The following is a 17,521-nucleotide window of genomic DNA, read 5'->3' as shown; positions in this document are numbered from 1 at the left end:
TTCGCATTGAGGAATTATCAACGGTCATAGTTTCTCCGATTTCATCCAACAAATTACGATAAATGGTAAAAATATAAAGTGAGACAGTTATCGCATTATCTGTGATCTAAACGATTTCGATTAAAGTTTTTTTTTTTCTCAACTATCTGAAAAGAATTTGGCGATTCACAAACAAGTGATATTGCACTCATCTTCTTGTTTTAAGCTAAAATATATTATTTTAATAGTGTTTGAAGCTCGTAGCAAAGTCAAAAATTCTTACTACATTTTTGATTTCAAAAAAAAAAAAGTTGAAGAAATTTCTCTATTGAAATTCAATCTCCCTAATTGAAGGGGGAGCGCCCTCAAGGGGGAAGGGAGCATGGAGCTGACTGAGCTACAAAATATTTTTATGGAGGGGGGAGGAATAGTTTTAATGGGAATTTGAACTCTTTTTACGGAAATATCTTTCGTGATCTGTAGAAATTCAGAGAGATGCGTCATCCTCCTTAGGGAGAATTGGCACCCCTGTTTTTCAGAACTTTCTTCTAAACGAATGGAATGTTACTTGTTTTGATAAAAGCACCTGCTCTTGACCTTGAACAACAAAAGAGTGTGAAACTACAAAGGGGGCTGTGGCTTCAACAGGAAAAAAGGTGAGAGTTCATTCATGCAAAATGGGCGAAGACGATTTCTACTTGGTATGACTTGCTCTGCTAATCAGAACACGCCAAGTCTCCCATTTTGGGACTTCAGTAAATAAAGTCCTCTAAAACTACTTCAATTTATTTTTCTTGGCCCCTGTTTGTTGTGATTTGAAAAAAGGTCTATTGAGCTTCATATTCCATGTTCCTAATTTCCTGCGTTTGCATTTATTATTTTTTGGGAATTTTTTCCCCGTGCAATGCAAAAACAAGAAATTTTCGCAAAATTTAAAATTTTTTTTAAAAAAGAATTTGCATTCCAAACTTTTTTGAAAAAATTACCAGTAAAGTTTGGTTCTCTTTCATTCATTTTAAAAAATTTCGAAATGATATCTCAATTACTTGATGAAGAAAAAAATCTTAATTGAAGGTTCCCAAAATGGGAGACTTGGCGCTTAATGGGTTAGATACTTTTACTTGAAAATTCATGCAAACCTAGTAACCCGCTATCGATGAAAAAAAAAATGTTTGACACTGTACAAATTAATAAGTAAAATACAAACATAGCTTTTTAAAAATGTAGTTAAACAGTCGTTAAAAGTTAAAAAGCATTAACATTTACTACAGTCATTTTAATTCCTTCTTCCATATGATTTGACAAGTTTTAGTTCGGGACAGCATGAGTTATATAAATATTGTATATAACGTACATTTTCCAATTACATAATATCAGTTCATAATTGAATAGTTTATCTTATCAAATTTTTATATAGATAACACAGATTTAAGATAAACACTTATGTACAGATAACGCAAAAATAATCTATACAAAATACAGTTGATGACGAGAAGTTAAGTATAAATATAATATACATATTTACAAGAAAAAATATGATAATATTTAGCCAAAGAACTATTAAGGAAATATTTTGAGATAAAATTTTTAATAACTAAGCTCATCGTCGTGTATGCGACATTTTAGCACCATATTATAATTGGAAAATTCTAATATACAAGTACAAAGAAGCATAAATAGTACAACAGAAAACAAATCTAATTAAACTTTCAAGTTTCACGAATCCTTAAATTGAAATTTAAGCTTTTAGTTGTTACATAGTTTTATTAGTTGTTTTGAAATACAACATTAACAGAAAAAATGCAAGAATTAAGATAAAAATAGCATTATCCTTCCTTAGAAAATGTATTTGAATTAACACCTTAGTAAGAAAAGAATAATATATATATTAATATATGAAAGTCGAAGCTGAAACGTATTTTTTAAAAGTTTATAAAAGCATAACGATTTCTTTTTAACTGTTTCATTTCAGCTCTCTTGAGGGTCAATTATTTACATAGTGAGTCCGGCATATTAACCTCCCGTATTTAGAGAGGGCACTGTGTGATGCGTGATGGGTACATGGTCGTTTAGTGGTGGAAGTGGTATCGACAGATATCAGTGTCTATGCTATGGAAATGCATAGCACGGTGAGCGTCTTGATGTGCTGTGGATGAGCATATTACAAATAGTGATTTTAGATTGCTACTCAGCAAGAATTTCACGTTCTGCTTGAATTCGAAAGACATGATCATCTTCCAGATAGAAACGTGGTTCCTGAAACTTTACCTGTATGTTTGCTTTTACCTCCTACGCCCCACTTTACAATATGCCTATGGAATTGGCACGAAACTAAAGGCATATCGCCAAGTTGTCATCATTTCTGGTGACTTACCGGAATTTTTGGCCTCAAATATGACAAGAAATTACCAAATGTCGCCAAGATCGGCGACATTTCTTGGCCCAATCCCGGACAGTGATCTTCACAACGAAAGTCATTTTTTAAGCCGAAAAGAATCATGTCGGCCGAGTTGAAACCAAATAGGAAATTCTTACCATAACTCACACAGCGTCCTCTCCAAATACAAGGAGGTCAATTTTCCGGACCCTGCATTTTGTGTCAAATTTGACACTGGTTAAATATTTTTCCATGCATTCGCACAAAAGAGCCTCTTTTCTTTGCCTCTTTTATGAAACAAAGTGTGCGAAAATTGATGCAACGTTCATTTAATTTCAATACTTATTATATTGCTTAAACTGATATTAAAACATAACATTCTTATAGTGAAAATTTAGATGCAATTCAAGCCAATTGCAATAACATTCATCTCATTTTTAACTTAAAAAACATGTTGTAATGATTTATTTGGACTTTAAATTAAATGAAAAATAGGCTTTGACATATTTTGCTTAGCACTGTACATTCATACTAGGCTCATGCAGTTTCAGTATCTCAATTGCATACATTATGTAACTTTAATACATCTTAAAAGTACTTAACTTATTTTACCTTAGTAGTACCAATTACACCTGTTTCCTTCTTACATGTATGGAAATAACATAAGGGCCTGAATAAAAGAAGTGACTTTACAAAACCAATTGCATGTAGTTTTTTCTTATATATTATATCTGGGTTAAAAATTAAAGCTCATTAAATAAGGTGCTAAATTACGAGATCACTTTAAGGGACTGTTTTCATTCAAAAAACTAAACTGCAACAAAAGTAACGAAATAAATTTTATTAAAAATGTCGTACTTATACTTAAACTTCAGTTATTTCGTTTTCAGTCGGTTTACTTAACCCATTTTTTAAGGAGGTACCATCTTTTTCGGTTTTCATCATCGTTATGGCAGTTGACTGCTCCATTTCTCTGCTCCGGTTTTTCATCGCTTGAGATGTTTCAGTCTTTTTGTCTCCAGTGCGAGTGGATGACCCTCTTCTAGTACGTTTAGGAAAGAAACTGTTTTCAACAACCAGTTGTGCATTGACCTCTCTTTGTGCGGCACAAGTAAACGCTTTAGCAAAGCTCTTCTTGAAGTTATCGCTTAAAAACGCGTACAGAATTGGATTAACTGCAGAATTAGCGTACGACAAGCATCCAACGAGCAACATCAAAGTAAAACTCACAACGTTTTGGCCAGAAGTTGGTGGCATAAACGTTAACCATAACTGTGCACTCCAATACGGCAACCAACAGATGACGTAAACAGTCACAACAGTCAACACCAGGTATGTCACTTTCCGATGGGAACGCCTTTTTTCTTTACTTTTATTCTTTGGCCCTACAGTTCTTAGTTTGCATAAAACTAAAAAGTAAAACACCAGAATCAACACTAATGGAACAGCAAATCCAAGGGTAAATGCATAAATTGTGAAGGCCATTTCACCCTTCATGTAAGAACTTTCAGGCCAAAATATGTTGCATGTTATAAAATCAGGACTAGGTTTTATAATTCCAGCGTACATATAGATAGGGACCATAAGAAGGGCTGATATTGTCCAGGCTGTAAGGCAAATGAATTTGGCTATGAAAGGTGTACGGTATGTTGGTGATTGAATCGGATGGCACACTGCCACATAGCGATCAGCACTCATAACGGTTAAGAGAAGACTGCTGGTAAACTGGTTTATACTCGTAGATGTCATATATATCTTGCACATTATTTTTCCAAACGGCCATGAATTGTAGATCATAGTAGTCAACAAGAAGGGTAGCCCTATGAGAAACATTTCATCAGCAAGAGCCAAGTTCAGAATGTACATATTTGTCACAGTCTGCATTTTGGAAAATCTGCAGACAACGTAGATGACTAAAGTATTTCCACATAGTCCAACTAAGCACACAATACCATACAGGATCTTGGCGAACTCAACAATGATTAATGGCGGGCCAAAGAAGACATCCGGTCCATCCGCGTGAAACTCGTCTGGATACGTGCAGTTTGAATCGTTAGAGAGAAGGAAAGGGTATAACGAGCTGCAATTTACAGACATGTTATAGAAAAGAAGTGGAAGTTCTAAAAACTCTGCCATGTTTTTATTTATTATTCTTAAATTATATTTTCTGAAGATATTATTAGCATATAACTTGAAATTCAAATGCAAGTCAGGAACTCACAAAAACATTCATCACATCTGGAATTCAAATTTAATGTTCTATTTAACTTGTGATTAAAAAGTGTCAATGAAATAGGGCTTATATATATACTCATTTGCCTCGAAAAAGACTCCATTGCCTTTTCATACTTTCTAACACTTTTTGGAACGTTAATATCATAAACTCGGCTAATTGAATGATTTTTTTTTTTTAATTTTTTTTTTTTAAATTTTACTTCCAATAATTTAATCTGTTTTCATCTTTTATATTTGCTTATGCAGCTAAACTTTCTAAAAAATCAAAAACAACAACAGAAACGTCGTACATTCATTGATCTTGTAATTTCTGACGAAAAAAATGTCTTTATTATTTCTTGTGAAAAATTACTTGGAGTTGGTAAGGTTGAGTAGATGCAGAAACTATTACTTCAACTACATTATGATTACAGCCGTTTCAATGAAAAGAGGAACTCATCTTAGACTTTTCTTTGGAAGCAGAGAACTTTATTGGATGGAACTCCACATTTTAAACTGAAAAATAAAACAAAAATTATTATTTTTGAGTTTTTCTAATTATTTTTAAATAAACTTTATATATATTTTGACACAATAAAGAGTTTTACGAAATTAATATTTTTAAATCATAATATTATTATATAGGCTTAATTTCTTTAGTACAATATATATATATATATATATATATATATATATATATATATATATATATATATATCTTTTATTTATTTCATTTTTAAGTCGTCATATCAAAGGTTAAATTTGTACAACTGGCGTACAGTGTAGGACTGAATTTAGAAGAAACTATTAGTATTTTGATTCATGAATCCCGTACTTAAAATAGTTATTGGAAATTACTTATATATCACTGTTAATAATGAGATCAAAGTAATTTCCACTAACTGGTTGTCACTTGTTGGTTTCAATCCAACCAGTGCATAGAACACCACTGGCTAGAAGTATTGCAAGTTTGAGAAACTATTATTTTTGCAAGATAAGATATTAAGAATAGTATTTTTTAACTTGAACTTATTTTTTTAATGAAAAGGTAGAAACGTTTAAAGAACCGATATGGGAAGTTTGGCAATTGAAAGAAGTGTTGCAAAAACTGTTGGTTCCCATACCAAAAAGAGAGGCTGTAAGAGAACGAAAGGTTTCCTAAAACCACAATGCTATTCTGTTCAGTTGCACTTACTTATTATTCTTCATGCGTAAATTCCCTTTATTGTATCTTCATTTAATTGTATCTGAAGGGAGCCGCAATGGATTGCTATTACTGATAACGGTCTATTTTAAATCCATTTTTTTAATATTATGTTTTTATGAAACTAAACGAATACTTGTGTTCAATAACTACAAAACCCAATGATACCTTGTCTCTAAACTAATTCAATATTTTGACACAAAAAAGCATGAGTTGAATTGATTTATTGATAGGGGGGCTATTAAAGATGTCTCATGCTTAAACCGAGAGAACTCGGGCGGGGTTCTGAGTCAACCCAGTCACTCAAAATCTTCTATTTTCGAGTGTGCAACTCAACAGATTTGAACCCGAACTTCAGTGGCTTACTTTCTAAATCTTTTTCTTCAAGAGCCAGTAGTTAGTATTTTTATTTGTTGAGAAACTGCATTAACCTTTTGGGAGGAAATCTGCAACTGAAGGTCAAATTCAAACATCCCAAATATTTTAATTTAAATGCGAGCAATTTACTTTCAAGGTTTAGTCCAATTATGTCTGTGATGAATGCATGTAATTACTAGTAAGTGTCTTTTCTTTATTTTGTACTTTTTTTCCAAATATATTATGTATTTCTTAAACACGTGTTGTAGTAATCAATTCAAAGACTCCTTTTTAGCCTACTTTCCCAGTAAAAATCAGAGAAAGAAGAAAAAAGCATGAAAGAAGGCTTAATACATCTTAAAAATATCCCGAAAAACAAAAAAAAAGTCAAAAATAAATAAAATAGTTAGATAAATATTGAAAAATTAAAAATTGGAAAGTAGGGTATTGAGATGGGGAAAAATGTCTGTCGGTCTGTCTGTCTGTCGGTCTGTCTGTCTGTCGGTCTGTCTGTCTGTCGGTCTGTCTGTCGGTCTGTCTGTCTGTCCCCCCCTAATAACTTTTGAATGAATAGTCCGATTCGAACAAATTTTTTTTTGTTAGAAAGATCTCGGCGAGGACATCTCATTCCCATAATTCATTTTTTGATTTGAACAATTTTTCGTTCAATTTTGAACAGTTCAAAAAAACTTAACATTAGCGCCTACGGGGAAATTCAAATCAAAAATAAATCTTGAACTTAGAAGCGAAGTGGCTTCAAACAAACTTTGTAGGGAAAAACTTTTGATAAAAAACATGTATCGAAAATATCTTTTTGATCTGAACAAGTTTTCGTTCAATTTTGAACAGTTCAAATCTCTTAACATTAGCGCCTAAGGGGAAACTGAAAGTCAATATAGATTCCGAACTTAAAGGCGGATTTACTTCAAACAAACTTTGTTGGAAATAGCTCTTGACGACCTACTCCCGACTCCGACTCCGAGAATTTAGGGGCACCTGACACCGACTCTGACTCCTGTTCCCGACAATTAATCGGACTCCGACTCCCCGACTTCGACTCTGACTTCGTAGCTTTGGCAAACATTTATACACGGAGGACAAATGACTGACTCCGATTCTTGGATATTCGACTCCGACTCTTTTATCCCAAAATGAGATTGACTCCGACTCCGACTCCGCTGCTGTGGTTTTAACTGTGAAATAATTATTGTTGATATGATTTGTTTTTATTTTCACGCTAAAGTTTTAATTTAGGTATTTAGTTTTCGGTGAATAAACTCGAAAAATATGCGCAGACGATTTTTTTTTTTTTTTTTTTTTTTTTTTGACAATAAAAATTATTTCTTTATGTTGACATTTTATTGTTTTTTTTTTATTTTGGTAAGTGCATTAATTCGTTTAAAAAATTATTTTTGGCAACAGGGGAAAAAGAAACGATTTTTTTTATATGATGTATTTATTTTAATGAACTTATTATTATTTTTTCGTATTGAAAGCTGTTAAAAAAATTTTTTAATGGAAAGAAGTGTATTAGCTGCTTTGTTTAAAAGGTGCTGCTATTTTATTTGTTCGTTTTTTTGAAGAAAAGTAAGGAATATTTTATTCCTAGAAATCAGCTTAAAATATTTAAAAAAATATGTTTGACAAAATTTTCGATTTTAGCTATTTTTGAGAATTCTGATCAGGTACTAGAAAGTAGTATGGGTATACGGGAAAGTAGGCTCGTCTAGTTCTAGACGGAACTTCTTGTTTTTTTGTGCAAAGATATCTGTTTTACAAATTGACAATGAGCTTTTGTTGAAATTGCATTAAGGAAACATTCATACATGGGGTCATTCAGGCACAACGCTAGACCTTTTGCGTCATGTTTAGCTCGAGAGTTCTCTCGAGTTAAAAACTATCCGGCTCCTCAAACTTAAAATACCATTGTTCAGTACTGTATTTGTTAATACCTTTCTCATACTGTTTTGTGTTAAGTGATTTTTTTCAATATATGCGGCAAATATCTTCTTTAAAATGATGTTTTTGCAAGCGAAATAGTAATTTAATATTTAAATGGTAAATATATTATCTATTTGGTTCCGAAATGGTGTTTTTTTTTCAGGTGTTAGCTAAACATATATGCAACACTTATATTTCAATAAAACGCTCAATTTAAATAGTAAGTCTTTTGTATTTTATACAGATTTTATTTAAACAGGCAGTTTAATCCAGTGATTAAAAAAACGATTCATATTAGTGTGAATTGTTGGTGATTAAGAGTAAGTCGTCCGATTGGAGTGATTTACAATTTTTTGTTCAAAAAATTGACGCACGAATACGACGAAGGGAATTTTAACAAAACTCAAAGTTCGTATTTTTTGAAATGATATACTTTTAATTCATTTAATGAAGTTGTAAATAAAGTTTCTCAAGCTAACTGATGCATTGATGGTACCCTGTAATTTGTTTATGCTTTTTCGTTTGTATTGTGGATTTTTTTTTTTTTTTTTTGAAATATTAAACTATTTTTATTTACGGTTTGTATTTATGTGTGTGTGTCAAGTTATATTTTAATTACGAAGTTGAAATATCTGTGTGTTTGGGTCTGAGCCAAAAATGTTAGTACATAACCATTAAAAACGCTTTAAGCGTTCAAAGAAAAGAGGAAAAAAACAAGTTTGTTTAACAAGATCTTCAGATGTCGCTAGAAGGCTTTCGCAAAAGTTATAATTTAATTTTGGTTTGGGGAAAGCTTTGCTATGTAGTGCTATCATTTTCTTGACAACATTTTTTTTTAATTAAAAAAAATTCAAACAAGGAAAAAAAAAATATTTGTGTGCGGAATAAGTCCAAAACATTTTCTGTATATGTTCGTTGAAATTATAAAAGTTTTCTTAATATTTTGCTCAAAAAATTTGTTTTTAAAATTGTTGAGAGAATATAAAGAAACAAATAAGTGCACTCAATACTGAATTATCCAAGCGAAGTTCATCAATTTATCAAATCGTAATTAATAATATTATCGAATAAATTTTCTTACCCAAGTAACTGAGACGTTTTGCCTACTTTTTAAAATAAACTAATCACAAACAGTTTCCATTTCGATATTTTTTTATTGAAATTTATCGAAAATCTCTTTTTGTCTTAATGTTGGATGCGGTAAATAAGAGATGTTATCTTCAGTAAGATAAACAGTGGAAATTTTGAATAGTTTGTGATTTTTCCAGCATATTGTCGCCTCAGAGCAACAATAAGATATGTAATCTCAGAAATAACACTAAGATATCTTACTATAGCACTGAGGTGAACATGTAGTGAAACTTACCGAAGTGTCTGCCAGTATGTAGTAAAATACAGGGCGATCTAAAGGTAGCTCAAACTTTTATAAAATAAGTGTGTAAAAAATATTGTTTGCTTGAAATTCAACTTATTCGGAAAAATGGCAGCACTGTTTTCTTCGGAATGACATGCAGTTCTTATTTCCCATGCACACTGACAGTAGCTTTTGGCTTTTCGTTTGGTCAAGTTTTTTCACCAGGTTCAAGGAATTTTTATTATTGAGCAGACGTGGCTCCAAGGGAGGGGCAGGGGGGGCAATTGCCCCCTCGTCGGAAGCGTCTTGCCCCCCCGTCGGGGAAAATTTAGTATTTCGTCGGGGAATCTGTTTGCTTTGGCGTTTATCGTAAATGATATAATTTTCTCATATATGAACTCGAAAAAAAAATTAGTAGAAAAAAGTAGAAGTATCTTATATATTTGTATATATATATATATATATATATATATATATATATATATATATATATATATATATATATATATATATATAAGGAAGCAAAAAATCAATCCTCTTTGAGGCAAGGTTAGCCCGAGTCCGTATAACGTCGTCCAGATGGTGACAAAATATAGCTATTGCTTCGGGGGAAATGGTGTGTTTTGATCCTTGAAATTTCTGTTTGTCGATGCAGGGTGTGGATGAGCTGGTTTCGACCTCAGGGTGTCCACTTAGACTAAAAGACTACCATCTCCGTCCCTGCAGAATGTAGTGGTGATTACCGGTCAGACCTAAGGCGTCGTCATCGGGTTACGAGACAAATACGTACCGAATGACAATAGCCAGGACGAGACGAGAGGGGGGGGGGGGTTGTCATCGGAGAAAAAACATGCTTCGGAGATTTTTGCTTTCCTATTACATTCGCTAAACAGCTCTTCATCGGCATGTCAAGTGCGCAGACGCAGACCGCACTCATTGATGCGATTTAAAGTACTTTATATTCACTTAGAAGAGAAGTTACAAGTAAGTTATTACTATAGTTAAGTACATTTTTCTCAAAAACTGATATCGATCTTGTTTGTAGGCTGCATAATAGTTTTGTTGGGAATGGAGAATGATTTACTAAACATTCGGGCTTGGCACAACTAAACAATCATTGGATTATTAAACGTCGGGTTGATAATGCATCGGGTTTGGGTTCTTTTTGAGAAAAATGTTTGGGGGAGGGGCGAACCTTTTGGAAAAGGCAAAATTAAATACATAAATAAGTCATATGTTAAAAGCAATTGAAAACATACATTTTGCTTCCAAATTTTTCTTTTTTTCAGATGTTATTTTGTAGTCGAAACACATGTTTCTAACTTAAAGTAAAAGCTGCGCTTAGCCCAGAGCGCTGTAATCATTTGATCGGACCAAGTCCAATTCAAAAGTCAACATTGCTCCTTCGAGATCGATCAAACCAACTTACAGACTGATACCAGACTCAATCTTGCTTAAGTTTTCTTTTCTTTTTGCAAGCTATATTCTTCTTTTTTTTTAATATGCTTTTTTTCCAAGTACTAAAATAGTGTAAAAAAGCAGTGTTGCGCAGTCGGAGTCGGACAGATTTCCGAGACAAGGAGTCTGAGTCGGCATTTGTAGGTTAAAAATTCCAAGAGTCGGAGTCATTTTCCCTCAATGCCTTTAACACTGCCAGTGATTGCGGGGTCGGAGTGAGAGTTGGAGTCGAATTGATTTTAAGGTAAAGGAGTCGGAGTTGAATTGTTTGTCAGTGAATTAGAGGGGTGATTAAAAACTAATTGTATCGAAAGCCAATGTGAGCACGAAGCAATGCGTTGTCTTTTCGTTTCCCGCGCTGTTTCTCTCTGTCGACTGCTGTCATTGGTTTTTCGAATCAAAAACAATTTTTACTGTGTATTATCTTAATTTTTGAAAGAGTTTATAACTTAAAAAAAGTTTTGTTTGCCTATTTCTTTCCTGATATTTTTGTAGTTCCAACTACATCTTATAAGGCTTCAAAATGTGGAATTTTATATCTATTTTTCAAAATTTCCTCCGGGGAAGAAATCCCCGGACCCCCTACAATTGGGAATATATTTTGTACTCCACTTAAAGCGGAGTCATGTGTGACTTTTTTGATAACATTTCCCCTCTTAAGGTCAATCCAACACAGGACATCAGGGAAAACACATTAAAACACGACCATCAAAAATTAAAGTATTGCTGTATGTATCAGATGAAAGAGATAGACATAGTAAAAGGGAAAAAAAATGCCTCTCTTACACCACCGAGAGAAACGTTGTTAAAACCGCAAAAGGGGCCCCATACCTAAAATAGCTTAGGGCCCCGTTAAGTCTAAATCCGGCCCTGAGTTGGAGTCGGCCATTTTCCCTCCGACTCCGTAGATCTGCAAAAATGGTCTATGTAGATAAATTTTGGGGTAAGACTTTGAATTTACATTTTCCCCCCTTAGTCTGGGAAGTGAATAAAAACTTAAAATTTGAAATTATGACCTATTTCAACTGGCATGTTTAATAAAAAGTTTGAAACTAATGGTTATGCATTTTCTAATTATGAATGCTTCAAAAACTTTGAAAAATAAACAAGTTAGGTATATAGTTAATTTAAAAAAAAAGAAAAACCTTACACAAAAGAAACTAGTGTAATTAATGTTAATCACTTTGATACTTAATAAGTCTGTTTATGGCGTAATATCGTCGGCACTATGCTGAACTACCGAATGTGAAAATTGGCTCTTTTCAGGAGAGCCGAAACAATATTTTTGTCCACCAGACGCTTTAGTTATTTTCAATGTTTTGATTTTTATAAATAACATTAAGTGTAAATCTTATTGTTTGAAGTGCAGTAAACTCTCGATTATCCACGAGTGGATTATCCGCGAAAGTCTCGGAAAAAGAAAAAAAAAATAGTTGAAAAATTTTGTTCTTCAAAACTGCGGATCTGAAATCAATTCGTCCCAGATTTTTTTTCCCCTTTCCCACAACAAGTGCTCCTTCTCAAAAAACGTGAAAGTCGGTATGCACGTGCTTTAAGGCTGCTCTTCAGTGGGGAGGAAAAACGATCTCGCTTGAAAATGGGCCTTTTCTTTAAACGAAAGCAGTGTACATCAGTGAAATGATTGACACTTCAACAGCCAATAGAACGAACGGTGACCGATGAAAGTGTGGATCATGTGACCTGTCACATTTTGCAGGGGGACAGACCCTGCTGTGCAAGTCATGGGAGGTATAGCTGTCGGCGAAATGAAACCGCAGCTTTTTAGACCCTTCCAAGGAAATTCTAGTTCTTTCCCTCTTGAGTCTTGACTACATAAGTAAAAGAAAAATAACTCAATGTAAAAGGCGCGAAATTTTACATTGCCGCGCATTTTGCAATCCTACTTGTGATATTAATTTATTTGTATTCGCGCTAAAATTAATTTTGAAACAAAGATTTTTTCCCCCATTAATACGGTTTCAGATCTCATCTAGGAAAAATTAACGAATGAATGAATATTTGCAATAAATAAATTCATAAATTCGTTTTATTTTTAGAAAAATGTTCGTTATTGAAAATTGATGATTTCAAAAAAGGAAGGAAAAAAAAGATAGCCCGCATGACCACACTGAATTTTAACGAAATGAACTCCAAATTCTAACCAAAAAATATTCTTTAAAAATGGATGATCCTACTTAATATATTTGAAAAATCGAGTGCCGAATAAAACTGGAGACTAACTAGTTATCGGTTGGCGAAATTTTTTCGTTTCCTCTGCCTGTTTGCCACTCTCCCCAACCCTATCCGAGTTGCCAGAAAACATTCTTCTTAAAAATGAAACTAGATCCTCTTTGCATAGTTAATACTTGATTGTACAATAAACATTAATGCCACTAATTAGTTACATTAACCTTTATTTGAACTGATAATATTTATATTTTAGTGCTAAATTAAATACTACTTTGTTGGTTAGTTACCTGTTTTACAAATGCAGTGGCGAATAGAAAAAAATGTGGCTACTATAATTGCCTTTTCTCACCACTGGTGACCAGAAAATTCCCCTAATCTTTATCTTTGAATCCTTTTCTTTTTGAAAAAATATTTATTTATTTATCTAATTTTATATGTAGATGAGAAGGCTACGATAGCATTTCTCAAGGGGTTGTTATGGTGAAAGTTCTTTCAAATTGAGCATAACAACGGCAAAGTCGCGGACGGCTACGGATAAGGATTTCCTGAATTTGAAAAATTAAAGATTTTTCTGTGATCTTTGTTTGTATGCAGGGGTGCTCACCCTGCTCCAAACTCAAAGGCAAAAATCACTCCTTCCCCCACTCTCAATGTTTGTAAACTATCTTGCGTTGAAATTTTGGAATAAAACTAAACCTAGCACTTTTAGAGTTTCAGATTCCCAGTTACTAAATTCGGCAAAATACATGAGGTATTACATACACTATATGACCAAAAGTATTGGGACACTTTCAAAAATTCACAATTTTACGGATTTCTTGAGAAATAAAAGACCAATTGCTCTCTGCTCTGTAATTTTTTTTCTCATGAAAAGTATACTCCAGACGTCAAATCCAATAACAATTAAGTCTGCTATTCATTTAGGGGACCAGCAACAAATAATCCGTTCTTATCATGAATCACTCTAACGATGGCAGGAAAGTGTTGCCAGTTTGCTAACAATTCCTTACCATTCGTCGCCTATCCTAGAATTATAGAAATTCGGCTCATTAGATCGCTGATAACTTTTTAAAATTTAAAGAAATTGCGGTGGAATTTTTTTCATGGATTGTAGGATGTATCTGAGCTTTGAATTATGAACGTTATAAATTGCTATCTTTCGTGCATGCGCAGTGAAAAATTAATAGCTTTAATTGTTCATATTTCATCAAATTTTCAATATTTTAACTTCAAATTTTATTATTATGTTTCTCTAAAATGCTGTCAAATATTCTAAAAGTTTAGTAACGTTTGACGAAATACTCTGCGTAATATGAGGCGAAAACCGTCAAAAATTTTTTGCATTTTCGGAAGAAATGCTTATATTTCCATGGGTATAAGAGATATTTTCACAAAAATATAAAAATAAGTTTTTGATAGATTTTTAACTCATTTCTGAAAATTATAGCTTATTCCCAGCAATTTGCAATGAAAAATGATCAAAAAACTTTTTTCCTCAATTTGTTGTCGGTCCCCTAAATGAATAGCAGACTTAATTTTTATTGGAAAATGACAACTAGAGTATACATTTTATGCGAAGCAAATTATAGAGCAATTGGTCTATTATTTCTCGAGAAATCCCTAAAAATGTGAATTTTTGAAAGTGTCTCAATGCTTTTGGTCATATAGTGTATATAATGCTTCTACTTCAACACATTGAGTTTTTATTAAAATTTCCTAATAAGTCTTGTGAGTGTCTGATCCTCGTTAGTTGTCATAAAAAATATTAAGGGCTGTCCTTTTTCTCAGGAGGCACGAAAATATTACCTACATGTATATCTGCCTGAAAAAAAAAAAAAACCTCGAAATACTTAGGTGAAAAAAAATCTCAACGCCTCGCTCTGCCAGATTTTAAAGTTTTTATCGCTCTGCCTCGTTTTCATGCATCTTGCATTTAATGAATCAATAATAAAAAATAAAAAAAAGGGCAAGAAACAGATTTGCAGGAAATACATAAAGTTAAAATGAAAATGAACAGCTTGCATTTAGGAAAGCAATTATAAGTACAAGTAAGGGTTCACAATTTAAAAAGAAAAAAAAAATCAAGACTTTCTTTTTAAGTTTTGTGTTACGCACTTCTGTGCCGAAAAATTATCGTATCGTGTCTTCAGTCACAGAATAAAATGAATGTTCTAGTCAAATGATTATCAAGTAATTTTCATTCGTATAGAACAAAAATCTTTTTTGAGATCCCACATTTTCTATTCTATTGACTCCTAATTCCTAATAATATGTAAATACAGCGAGAGAAAGGATTTAGCTTCTTGTTTAGGAGAGGGAACCATTTCGATATTTAATTAACATGATCTTTATCGTAAGCATACTATTTACTCAGAAATACTCCCTATTTTCCCAAGCCCTCTGTTTGGGGGCTATGCCTTTTAATTTTCACGAAAATAAAATTTTCAAAATGCACTTTTAGACGAACTCTGGTAGTATTTGGAAGTAAGTAAGAGGTCCTGTGATCTTCCACCAGCAAATTTTTGAACTTGAAACGCCAAAAACACAATTTCAGGTTCTTCAATTATTAGGAAACGGGGAGTTCGGAAGGACCTGTGATCCCGTAGCCTACATGTCAGTAACGTATCGCTAGGTGTGGACCTAACCTGGCAACATTGTGAAAGCTACGTTAGATCTTACATTACAAAACTGCTATGTTAGATTCGATCCACCCACAACTATACTGTGGTAGGAATAACGTTTCGACCGAATAAGAAACGCTACACGACCCCATTTGGGGTCACGACCCTGGGAACCCACCCCTGCTTTAAAACAATTTTTTTATACTCATTCATGCTTTAAAGAAATGCAGGTATGTATCATTTTTCTCCTTAGAAAGTTTTCAAAAGGAAAATTCAGTGAAATCCTGTTACAACGTATATCAGTATAACGAAACACCCGTTTCAACCAAATAAGTTTTCAGTCCCGATTTTGAAGTTCATTGTTACTGGATTTCACTGTATTATGAATTACATGATCAATGTGTACATACCTTGCAAAGAATTTTTTACGAGTTTGGCTCGAGAAATTATTTTCAAAACTGTTTGTTGAGCTGTGGAAAGCATTTTATGCGTTTACATTTGCAGTAACATAGTATAATATAGACAAAAATAGATTCCAAATATCTAGTAAATATCTGAAATACGGTTTTGGACCCCGTTTTTTTTTTTTTTTTTTTTTTTTTTTTTTTTTAAAGAAATGGTCGCACTATTTCGAACAAAGTCTCAAAAGAGTGCCTGAAATATTTTGCGAGATTTTTTATGGAGCAAAATGTCAAACAGTACCTACCACCTCTTTCAACGAAATTCATTTTTTCTCGAGTTTTAAACAATCAAAGAATGGTTATTTCAAAAAAGCAAAAAGTACACAACACGGATAGAGGCTTGAAAAATACTCGGAAAAAAATTTACATGAAAACTTCAAAGGAATTTGTAAAACCTTCATCCAACTTTCCCCGCAGGTTAACATTGGATCCGCAGGCTTTCAGACTCTCAGTGAAAAGCATCCTTAAATTTGCTTATAAAGTAGCATTAATATACATATTTATCTTTCTTTGGATGCACCAGCTCCATTGTTTATGCCTTCTTGATGTAGTGAAAAGTAATGGGGGTAGTGCATCCCCAGAAATAGAAATATTCATTAATGCTATATTATAAGCATACTTAAGATAATTTTAATCTTAATAATATCCGTGAATTAATTTGAATAACACGGAAAGGTTCTTCACTGAAGGTCTGCGATGCAACTTCACGCAAAATGCGATACTTCCTTTTTTTTAAATTTACAACGTGATTTTTTTTTTTTTTTTTTCGGATATAGGGTTTATAGGTGTGAGTCCTATACTCTGGTTTCATGCCAAAAAATAAGAGAAAAAATTGTAAAACAAACCCTTAGAAAAAAGGATGGATTTTGATGATTTTAAAAACATAATAAGTGGTAATACCCCCCGTGAGTTAACCAATTTCCTCCATATGTTCTTGCGTACAAACGTAGCCCCTCTCTAGCCCCTCAGAAAAGTATTAATATGTATAATATAACGATCCCTTCCCCTCCAAATAAAAATAATGGCTATGAAACACAAAAACTGAAAAAAATTGCGGACGACATTTCCAAAAAAGCGGGACGTGTGAATGGGAAAAGGTGGTCATATTTGGATTCAGGAGGTCATTTAGCACAAGAATTCACAAGAATTATCTCCAGAAGCACTCTTTAAAAACTATATCCTTTCTAAACACAAATCAAATCGTGAAGATGTTTCCAAGCATGTGGATTCACTTTCAAAAGCACTCATTCATTCCTTCATTGAAAAATGCCTCCGGAAAAGAGGGGAGTAGTAAATGGAAACGGTCGTTTGCGCTAATGATTGTAAATCTTATACACCTCACCCGGTTTTTCCCCTCAAGAGAGG

At 33.1% G+C, this 17,521-nt stretch overlaps 1 protein-coding gene and 1 long non-coding RNA gene across 2 annotated transcripts in view; both read right to left on the bottom strand.

Moving 5' to 3' along the window:
* Window positions 1–3,220: 3,220 nt before the first annotated feature.
* LOC129225027 (somatostatin receptor type 2-like) lies at window positions 3,221–4,616 on the bottom strand. The gene has a single exon (XM_054859574.1). The coding sequence runs from the start codon at window positions 4,490–4,492 to the stop codon at window positions 3,221–3,223; it is 1,272 nt and encodes a 423-aa protein (XP_054715549.1). The 5' UTR covers window positions 4,493–4,616.
* A 119-nt stretch (window positions 4,617–4,735) lies between these two features.
* The window catches only part of LOC129224047 (uncharacterized), a 125,365-nt gene continuing 112,579 nt past the window's right edge, over window positions 4,736–17,521 (bottom strand). Inside the window, exon 3 of the long non-coding RNA XR_008580672.1 lies at window positions 4,736–5,086. This is a non-coding gene — a long non-coding RNA (uncharacterized LOC129224047). The remainder of the gene's footprint in view (window positions 5,087–17,521) is intronic.

This window comes from Uloborus diversus, chromosome 6, assembly GCF_026930045.1.
Source record: "Uloborus diversus isolate 005 chromosome 6, Udiv.v.3.1, whole genome shotgun sequence".
Lineage (NCBI taxonomy): Eukaryota > Metazoa > Arthropoda > Arachnida > Araneae > Uloboridae > Uloborus > Uloborus diversus.
The sequence above is the reverse complement of the archived record's forward strand: the minus strand, read 5'-3'. Positions and strand labels throughout refer to the sequence as shown.